Below are 10,492 nucleotides of genomic sequence, written 5' to 3'. Positions count from 1 at the left end.
ACCCCCACCCCACCCCACCCCCCGATCCAGGCGGTGGACCGCCCCTCTCTACTCGGTCTGGGCGTCGTAGTTGGCGCCGCCGGCCTTCTTCAGCTCGGAGCGGATGTACTCCTCGTCCAGCTCCCGCAGGTCGCTGATCATGAACTCCTTAGCAAAAGTCTGTGGAGACGAGGAGACGTCAGTCCAGGTCTGATATGACAACCAGAGAATCATCTGAACGCATTTAAATGATCGTTTATGATCAAAAAGAAGATTCTAGATCAGAATAACCTTCAACGGTAAAAGAGACATTTGGGTTCATCACTGATCAGAACCTAGAGAGTCTCACTTCGACTTTAAGACATTTTTATGGGAATTCATGACTTTTTTTATCATACATACGAATTATGTCTTTTTAGGCACAAACAAAAGCAAAAATATAGAAAGAAACTAGAATCTCTTAAAATATGATTTTTTTTAAACTTCTTTTCAAAATAAAAGACTCTCTATACCAAACAGGATCATCTCAGAGTATCTGAACAGCTAGTAACTAATGTTGTTCAGCATAAGATAATCTGCGGTTTAACTCATCAAAGATCAAACTTTTTACCAAAGTTTTGCTTATAAATCTGTTCATTCTGGAGGTAGAGTTGATCAAACGAGACGTCTTTACGTCAACAGGATGTAAAAACCTTCATAGTTTATCATCTATGTGAACCTCAGAGATCAGTTTATACGTTTAACTCATCTAAATGTAATAAATGCTATTTAAGTAATCCTTACTTTAAAGAATTGCTATTTATTTTTCTTTTTCCCTCCTTGTCCTCAGCAGTCTCACACTGCTGGGTTTAGTTATTTTAGTTTGGGGTTGGTAGTCTTGGTTTTTGGGCTTTATTTGTTTTCTTCAGGTATTTTTGGTCTTTTGGATCTGCTGACTCTGACCGTCGACATGACTCGGTCAGCATCTCCATGTCTGTCTGAGGATCCACCACGGAGAGATTCAAGAGCCTCGTGTGGATCTGGAGCTGCAGGTTCCAGACTCCTGGTCTAGTCTGACTCCACATTTAAAATGGATTGGATTTGACCTCGACCATCATAAAGATTCTGGTTTACCTGCACGATGTCTTTGATCATGGTCTTGTCGGTGCTGATCTTGGCCCGCTGCAGACCGCTCACGTTCTCCCCGATCCAGGTGATGAGGGTGAACTTGACCCGCTTGCTCATGGCGTCTCCCGTCATGAACCGGACGAAGCCGAACAGACGAGTGTCGTCTGAAGGAGGACAGAGGAACATCACTGAAACATCCGGATTTTAAGAGGAAAAGCTTTTATCATGTCACAGAATGAGAGCAGCTCCAGACTGAGAGGGAAGAAAACAAGAGACACGAGGGACAAAAAACAATCATCTCTGTAAAGAGGCGATTTATAAATACATGGAACAGTTCATGTAAAGAGGAAATATTTCAGATTTACTACTGAAGCAAAACATTACATTTATGTTATGTCTTTAAATGAGTCTGTTTGTGGAAATTCAGGAAACAAAATCAAAGCTGTGCTCCTGGCTGAAGCTCTGGCAGAGACTGCGTCTGCGCAGTCACAAGTATTCAGGTCAGTGGACTCGGTGAGTTAATCTTTGGTGAGCTTTGCAGAGTCACAAGCCGGCGTGACCACGCCTGTCGGTGGAGACCCGAAGCAGAAAAAGGAAAGAAACTCGACGGCTTGAGAGGAGAAATCCGCGTGTTCCTGCAGACGATGTCCAGCGTCTGCGCAGATCTGCAGGTTTAGCTCCAACAGCCAGAGGTGAACTTTAGAGGAGAGTTGAACCACATTTCCTTTTAAATCCTGCAGCTCAGCCGTCTGTAAACAAACTTATAACATCAGGTTGATCTGAACTCCATTTAGAATTCCTCTCATGTTGGGATTTTATATTCTAACAGCTGGATCTGCTCCATATCCGTCAGATTCCAACAACTTGAGATTTTTTAAGACCATGAATGTCAAAAATGAACAATTTCTCAGTCTATTCCTATTTTATTTACTTCATTCATTTATTTACATTTTATGGTCAAAACTGAAGCTTCTTAACCTGTTTTTTCCCATGATGCTTTAGTGCTCCTCTTCTTTTAAACCAGCAGTGGAACGATTGGTTCTCCTGCTGTTTATTTACATCATCACAATACTTGTGGCTGAAACATTACATTCATGACAAAAGGTGAAACAGAAGCTTCACAGAGTCCAGTTTTAAAGGCTAACATATTTAGCTTCAAGACTTCTCATGTATTATTTCCAAATTCATGAACTCTTTAAGACCCTAAAGAAGCGACTCAAAAACGGAGCAGAGGCTGCAGTTCACCAAACAACCACCAGGGGTTTGTTGGACCAGCAAATCAATCCATCAATGTTTGCATCAATTACTTATTAACCAAACAAAAATCATCACTTAGAGAATTAAAAACTTCAGTTTTTTATGTTTGGTTTTGGGTAAAAAATGTTAAATCCAGGTTACCAGGAATGATCAACCACTAATCAAAGAAGATAGAAATGTAAAAAATGTGATTTTCCAAAAATATGAACACTAAGAAACATTTATGATATTGTTATGATGTGTGTTTAGAGTCAGGAGTCCACATATGTTCACCATCTGTTGGATCGTATTCAGTGAAAGAGCAGAAATGAGAAGGTTTCTCTTCCTGTTTCCCTTTACGGTCACAAAAACACTTTCAAATATTGTTTTCTGTGATCATTTCATACGAATGAAATAAAATAACATCATCAAAAATAGAAGGCGTGGCCTTTTCCTGTTCTTACATTGTTGCTCCATTTGTCCATTTTCAGAAAGGCTCGGGCTGATGACATCACAGGTCACATGACCCCGCCCACAAAGCCGTTTATTTTCCATTATAATCATTAACTTTTCTCAGAGGAATGAGGGATAAAACATCCTAAACCTTGAAGTAAAAACAGAAGAACAGATTACAGAAACAGTATTTCTAAAACTGTTTCTCGTGTGAATGCGACGAACCGTTTCTGGTTTTGACTGAAGTTCTTCTTTGTTTTCACAATAAAAGAAGCAGACAGACGGAAACTTGACTGAACTCTTGGGTGTCTAACAGGTTTCAAGCCCTGGAATCTGAATAAATGATCCGAGGATGTCAACGGTTCTGGTGGGTTGAATAATTCAGTGGAATCTACATGAACAGATGCAGAAATATTACAACTTTTCCACATAAAATAAACTGACATGAACCTTTAGAACAGAGTTCTGGAAGATTAGATGAATACCAATAAAATTTAAATGTATATAAAATGTTTTCTCCTGAAATAAAAGCAAATGAACAAGTTTGTTGATGATCAGAATTCACTTTTTGGTTCATTTTTAACTCCTAAAGTTTGTTTGAAACTCTAAGAAGATTTGAGGATAATTGTTTTATCTAAAGACATTACAGCTGAGGTGAGTGAACACACGAGTGTTTCCTCGTTTGTTCTGGCGCTCTTTCTGCAGCAGGAAGTGACAGCGGCTGCAGGGCGAAGATCAAATGTTCTGTCACACAAATCTGAACACAAATTCATTCAAAGCACGCTGAAGCTCTGCGGAGTCCTGTGGAGGACTGCAGCCCGCGACTGCAGCCCGCGACTGCAGCGGCCTGCGACTGCAGCGGCCTGCGACTGCAGCGGCCTGCGACTGCAGCGGCCTGCGACTGCAGCGGCCTGCGACTGCAGCGGCCTGCGACTGCAGCAGCCTGCGACTGCAGCAGCCTGCGACTCCGGGGTCGACTGCGGCCTGCGACTGCGGCCTGCGACTGCGGGGTCGACTGCGGCCCTGAAAGCTGCTCTCATTCACACTCAGACACTGAAACATAATCCAGTCCAACTGAAGCTCCTGACACTTCCAGTGAGGAGAGATTAAAGAAGAATCCTCTTTGCTGCTGTTCCATCTTGTAATGAGGCCGTTTTTCTGGAGGAAGTTCTGCTTTTCTGGTTCCTCAGAGAACCGCAGGATTTCCTCATGTCTGCAGACGAGACTGTGCACGCTCAGGAGTTTTAGTGTTCAAGATCTCTGAGCCGGACTCGGATTTCCTAACACTTATCTACTTGAGTTGAAGCTCTTGCTGTCAGATTTTCTCTCACTGAGAAACTTTTGGGAGAAGAAAAACATCCATAAAGTAAATTGCTGCAGAAAAATCCACGTGAACTCCTTGAAGAGCCGCTCGGATCATCGGTTGATCTGTTTTCAAGGCGTTCTCTGGTTTTAGCCAAAATCTAAAACTTGTGTCGTTTTCTAGGATAGTTTCTGCAGAACGGTAGTAGGTTGGCATGGAGCAACCCCGCCCCCTTTCCTGTCACCCATAAATGGGAGGTGTCTGTTAACACTCTCCCACTAGCTTACAGCCCCTCACACCCCAAACTAACATCAGAGGTAGAGGCAGAAACATCTCGTCTATCCAGCCGTCCAGTTCTGATCCAGATTCTGTTCTGATCCAGATTGTGTTCTGATCCAGATCGTGTTCTGATCCAGATTCTGTTCTGATCCAGATTCAGACCAGGACAACAAAGACGTTCATGGATCTATTCGTCCACAGGTGGAGGATCAGAATGGGGCGGAGCTTGGAGCCCAGCGTATTTCTAACAAACAAATGCGTCTTTCTTCTAACATGATTCTGTTTGCTTCTGATTTACAATGATTTGAATAAAGAAATACTCAAATTCAACTTGAAGGATAAGAGTTTCCTGATCTGATCGCGTGGATGTCGTCTCCCGATCACCATTGGATATTTCATTTATTCTTATGATCAGCTTCTTCTTGCAGGTAAACTGTTGACTAGATTCTGCATGTAGATCATGAACGGATCAACAGATCAGCAGCTGCAGAGACGGATTCAGACTTCTGGAATCAATAACTTTAAAATGGTTTAACTGACAGTGAATGTCCCTTTAAAACAAACAACGACCTGCAAAGGCCTTTCCACAGGAAACAGGTTTGTGTTTAGTGAGACCGGCGCTGTGCTGCTGCAGACGCAGGAGAAGATGACTTTACCCCTTTAGTCTCAGGGCTTTGTTTTATTTTGAAAGAGTTTCAGTCAAGCAGAATGAACGACTGAAACCCAAAATCTGACATCCACACATGATGACGTCAGATCTTAAGGTTAAAATAAAGAATCCTACATTCTCTAAAAACATGATTCAAGTTTGTGTAGAGAGAAAATAAACTTTCTGCTCAGAATCACGAGGTTTCTGGTGCTTTCTATTATTTCAGTCAAACTGAAAGTAAAAGCTGATTTTAAAGATGGATGAGGTCGTGCTGCAGAGAAAAATGTTTGTTTGGGTCTTTTTCATATTTTTTAGCAAAAATGATGCAGAATATGCAGGAAAAAGGTTCAAATGAAGTGAATTCAGCGTCTTCTTAAAACCAGACGAGTTGATGTCAGAAGATAACGTAAAGCTGCTGTATCTGATGGACCTGCTGCTGATCGGCCTGTAATCAGAGCAGCCACCAGCAGCTAGAGGTCAAAGGTCGTCCACCATCTCCTGATCCGAGGGAATCTCACCGTGCCGCTCGCCGTCACCTTCAGACAGGAGCAAACACAAACCCCTCCCCCTGAGGCTCGCCACGCCCCCACACTTCCTGGTTCGTCTTCCCCTCAAAGCCGTGCCGACTCTGCAGAAACACCGATGAGGCAGCGAACGCCGACAGTCTGAGAGTGACGCTCGGCTACAGCAAACATCAGAGCCGAGGTTAGGAGCGCCGACGGCGTGACGTCACGCTCGATTCTGGAAAACCCACAAAGATCCATGAGGACATGAAGTTCTGGACCAGCTGAGAGTTTACTCTGAGGGCTCCTCATCTTCATCCTTTACCTTATTCACTTCTAACGCGCACGTGTCAAAGTCACGGCCCGGGGGCCGGATCCGGCCCTACGGGTGACTCTATCCGGCCCTCCAGATCATTTGATTTTACTGTTATTAATGACCCGATGTTATCTTGAGCTCATTTCTAATTTTGACAAAATACATTTTTATGGAGAGTAAAATATTGAAAGTTATTTAAGGTTTAAGTTGATTTATTCTGAAATAATATTCCTGCCTTTTTATTATTCAGAATTATGTTAAAAAGTTACAGTTTTAAAGTTTTAAAAAATGACATTCTGTTAGCTTTTTGGACTATTTTTTAGCCTTTTTATGAGTTTAGTTAATATTTCAGCTACATGCTAGCTGTTTTTTTGTTTTTTTAGGCTTATTTGGCATTTAGCTAATACTTTAGCTGGTTATCACCTTCAGCATGTTTAGCTATTCATTTCAGCATCTTCAGCAGCCAAATTCAGCTTCCAGCATTCACACTATCATTATCACAGGTAATGTTATATATCTAGTGCATAATTATGTTACAAAGTTACAGTTTTAAAAATGTAGTTTAAGTTTGTTCAGTAAATGTTTCTCCTGTTTGACCCGCGATCTAAAGTGAGTTTTGGATTTAGGCCCCCTGTCTGATTGAGTTTGACCCCCCTGATCTACAGAATCTGTTCTGGTTCTAGAAAGTCAGAAATCAATCAGATTAATTTCCATTGTAACCAAATAAACACAAAAACACACAATTAAACCCCCGATAATAAAGCAAAAGCATCTTCATAGAGATGGATCTTCTTTTTAACACCCATCAAACCTTTAGTTCACTCTAAAAATCGGGTTGTAACCCGGACGTAGTGATACACCAGCTGCCACAGGCTCCTCCCACTTTTTTCTGTTTGCAGAGAGCAGCTTCAATGCTTAATAAGGAGAACGAGCCCAAAGAAGGAGGTGTGTGCATGTGCGTGCATGTGCAGAAGGAAGCAAACGGTGGGCGAGAACAGGAAGTCATGAGAAAGCAGAAAACGTCAGGAGAACAGAGCGGCCACACCCAGCAGATGCTCCCTCCACACGGGAGGGTCAGGGACTCGAACCCTCTGCAGCGGCGCTGAGCCGCAGTGTCTCTCGGAACAAACAGCAGCAGTCATGAGGCCGCAGGAGCAGCCGGCGGTCTTAAGAGATTAGGCGACTCACCTGTGCACAGGTTCTTGAAGTCCTCGTAGTCGGTCCCTTGTCCCGCGGGCACGATGGTGGAGCCCTCATACTTGAAGGCGGCCCTGAAAGAGGCGCAGCTGCGTTACACACTGCAGCCGCGCAGACCCCCGCAGGCGGCTGCGCAGCTGCAGCTCTGTGTCACCACAATAAAAGCCCAGAAACAGGACAAAGGAAATTCCTTCTGCCCCGCGGGGCCCGCCGTCTGTGGGCGCTACGGCAGCCCGGCCGGGCCACACTGCGGCAGACCCGGCTCGCTGCAGCCACAAAGGCGGCTCCGGGGGGGGTTCTCCCAGCAGGTGCATTTAGGTGTCGAGAACAATCGACGTCGAGGCGCAGTGGGCGGCAACGCCACGTCAATTGTTGAGATTATTGAATGAAAATGTTGATTTTTGTGTCTGAAAAGCGGATTTGTCTTGTTTCAAAGGCGGGAGAGTGACTGAAATCAGATAATTGAAGAGGAACTCACCAGTTGGTCTCCGTGGAATCGTCCCGGACGTCGTTGTAAGCCTCTCTGCAAGCCTCCTTATCGATCTGGGTTGCCATGTTTGGGGTTTTGGGGGATTTTCAGGATTCAGTCACTCGAAGTCCGCGTGGAATCGGGTCAACAATAAAACGGAGGCTGACTTGCGCGGTGGACGCCACACATCCGAAACTGCGGTTATTCGGGCGAGCGGGACGGCTGTGGTGGAGCGTCTGCACGGCGCGGAGTTATCGGGAGGAGAGAGCTGCGCTGGCGGAGGAAGAGCCGCTCATTTCCGGGATGGCTCCACTTTATGGGCGGTGATGATGTGAGTCAATCAGGTCAAGAAGTTCCTCAGAAGCTGCGCTCACTTCACCTCCTCCTGGACGACGACCGTCGCTAAGGGCCGCGCAGGGAAAGAACCGCGCGCGCGCACACACATACTGCTTCCGGAAAGGGCTTTCACAATAAAAGGATTTGCATTGAAATTCTGTGGGTGGAAAAAGGATTGAGCGGTTTGAGGTGGAGTTTCTGTGGAGCAAACAGAAGTAATAACTTGTGGCAACACCTGTTGAAGATGTTCAAATAGTACAAACAAGTAAAAAAAAAAAAATCATTTAACAGTTCAATCGATTGAAAACAGAAGCGACTTTTGGTGTATTTTCAAGACAATTGCAACGCCAAGGACTGACAGAGAAAAGTTTCAACCCAGTAAACCACATGTTTGTTTTATGTTGTTCTATGAATCAGTTTTTAATAAAGCTTGCTTTGACACTTGTGGTTTAATTCATAAAATACAAACTAAAAGGTTTTGACACTTCAATTAACTTTGGACCTTAAATTAAAATCCCAAAGTGACACGTTTAGTTTCATTAGAGTTTTCCTGAGTTGAAATACTTCTTTTTTTGATTTATAGTTTAGGATGAAACATTTTTTAGCACTACTATTATAAATTGTTGTTTTGCATGTCTCATCTGTTTGGATGAAATCTGGAGTCACACATTCAAACAACTCTTCACCACATTGGCTTTATTGTTAACTACCTAAATTAAAACAGGACCGCATAACAAACCCCATTTATTTTTTGCGTTCAGTGTTTGAATTTGCCTTCCAATCATCATTAGTTTAATTTTGAAGGGATCATTCAACGTTTCCGGTTTGTTGTTGAGTGAAAACCACCGTTTTACAAAACCCAGCGTGATTCCTGACATTGATTTTTAATGCTTGTGTGTCGTTTGTTTCGAAATCACGAGATTTTCTTTGTGTTTTTGGTTCAGAAGTGACTGCAGGATCATCTGGATCAGTTTGGGTTTTATTGTTCCCAACATGTAAAACCTTCAAACGTTACAAACACTCAAAGAGTAAAAAGTGTCATCAGAAAACGAGGCAGAAAACTAGACTTTAAAGGTAAACAATGAGGGCTCCCTGAAGGTCAAAGGTCACCTCCGTCTAATCAGTGGCTGAGACTTTAACATAAATATGATCAATGATATATGATCAATAAGCTGAGAGGAGGACCCACTCTTACAGAAAATAGGTAGAATCTGACAAATATCCTGAAATGAGAGCTCTATTCTCTTCGATCTGTCACGGCTCCATGCTGCCACCTGCTGGTTGAACAGCAGCCATGCAGGCGGTCCTCATCTTTATGTGTGGAAGTAAGTTAAGACAAGAAGCTTCAGTCATCTTCAGAATTACTCATATTAAAAAAAGTCAATGGAAATCCAGTTATTTTATGCATGACTTATGTTGACTTATTTATGTTTAGATTATTCTTAGAACATTTCCTCCAAGTCCTGTAACTGTAAATATGAGCATCCGATGGAAAACATGAAGATAGAAAACTGAGTTTCTTTAAGATTCAGAGAGAAAAACCTTTTATTTTTAAAGGTAAAAGATTTTAAATGTTTTAACTTTTTTGGTGCAAAATGCATTTGATTTTTATCCTTGCTGGGAAATTAAGTTTATGAGAGTTTACACAGTTACACTATATTCATTATTAATATTGTTATTTTGCAAAAATACTTTCTCTTTTCTTTTTCTTAAAGGCGATGACACAGATAGTTTCTTTGACAGGTGTCTTCTAATGGAGTCTCACCGACTAAAGGAAATAGTTGTTCAAGTTGCACATCAGAGCAGAGAACAGCCCTCAGCTTCTGTTCTGCAGCTCGTCCTGAATGAAGCTTTCCTGTCATGATCATCAGACACTAATAGAAAGTGACTTTTAAAAATGATCTTCTCATACTCCAACAAATAAAGAAAAGTGTTAAATACCCGTTTTGAATAAATAGTTGATCTACATCATTTAGATGTGATTGGTTAAGTTTTTTTTTATGTCTGTAATCGAGAATCACTTAGAATGTTATTATTCCAATATTATTGGAACATTGTTGTCCTATCACAACTCGGCCAAGTTTAAAAAAAAATAGAATTAATTTCAATCTATTTATCAGCTTAAAACACATTTACAGCACTAAATGATTGAAAAAGAAGATTAAATAAAACAAAATTAGAAACGTAGAGGAGATCAGATTGGTATGTTTGTCTGTATACGTGCAGCTCTTTTCTTTTTGGCAAAACCTTTTTGAATTAAAATGATTTCATCTTCAGTAATCTACATCTATGAGTACACAATACTGCAGTAGAGGTCTCTATTGCTGTCTGGGAAAAACATCCAGAAACACACACACACACACACATATATATATATATATATATATATATATATATATATATATATATATATATATATATATAAGTTCAACTCTTTTAATTTGACAACATTAGAATGTACTTTGTGTACTTTGTGTACTTTTGCCAGGTAAAATCACCTCCAATCAATTCTCAACATGTGTTTGCCAAAAGCTGGTTGTGATTGGCTCACCTGCCGGCTGTCACCCTTCACCTCAGTTACGTCAATGACAAGATCCGGTTTGAGTTTTTAACTTCAAAATAAACTGTCAAATTACATTACTATTTCGATTTTTAAATAAATGTA

At 41.8% G+C, this 10,492-nt stretch overlaps 1 protein-coding gene across 1 annotated transcript in view; it reads right to left on the bottom strand.

Moving 5' to 3' along the window:
* The window catches only part of cotl1 (coactosin-like F-actin binding protein 1), a gene marked incomplete in the record, with an annotated part of 9,294 nt that extends 1,362 nt beyond the window's left edge, over window positions 1–7,932 (bottom strand). The window contains 4 exon segments of the mRNA XM_024282464.2: window positions 1–159; window positions 1,093–1,250; window positions 7,014–7,096; window positions 7,501–7,932. Of these exon segments, the coding sequence (XP_024138232.1) occupies window positions 49–159; window positions 1,093–1,250; window positions 7,014–7,096; window positions 7,501–7,577 (429 nt within the window).
* Window positions 7,933–10,492: the final 2,560 nt, after the last annotated feature.

Source organism: Oryzias melastigma, linkage group LG6 (genome assembly GCF_002922805.2).
Source record: "Oryzias melastigma strain HK-1 linkage group LG6, ASM292280v2, whole genome shotgun sequence".
Lineage (NCBI taxonomy): Eukaryota > Metazoa > Chordata > Actinopteri > Beloniformes > Adrianichthyidae > Oryzias > Oryzias melastigma.
This window is presented reverse-complemented; position numbering and strand designations above follow the sequence as displayed.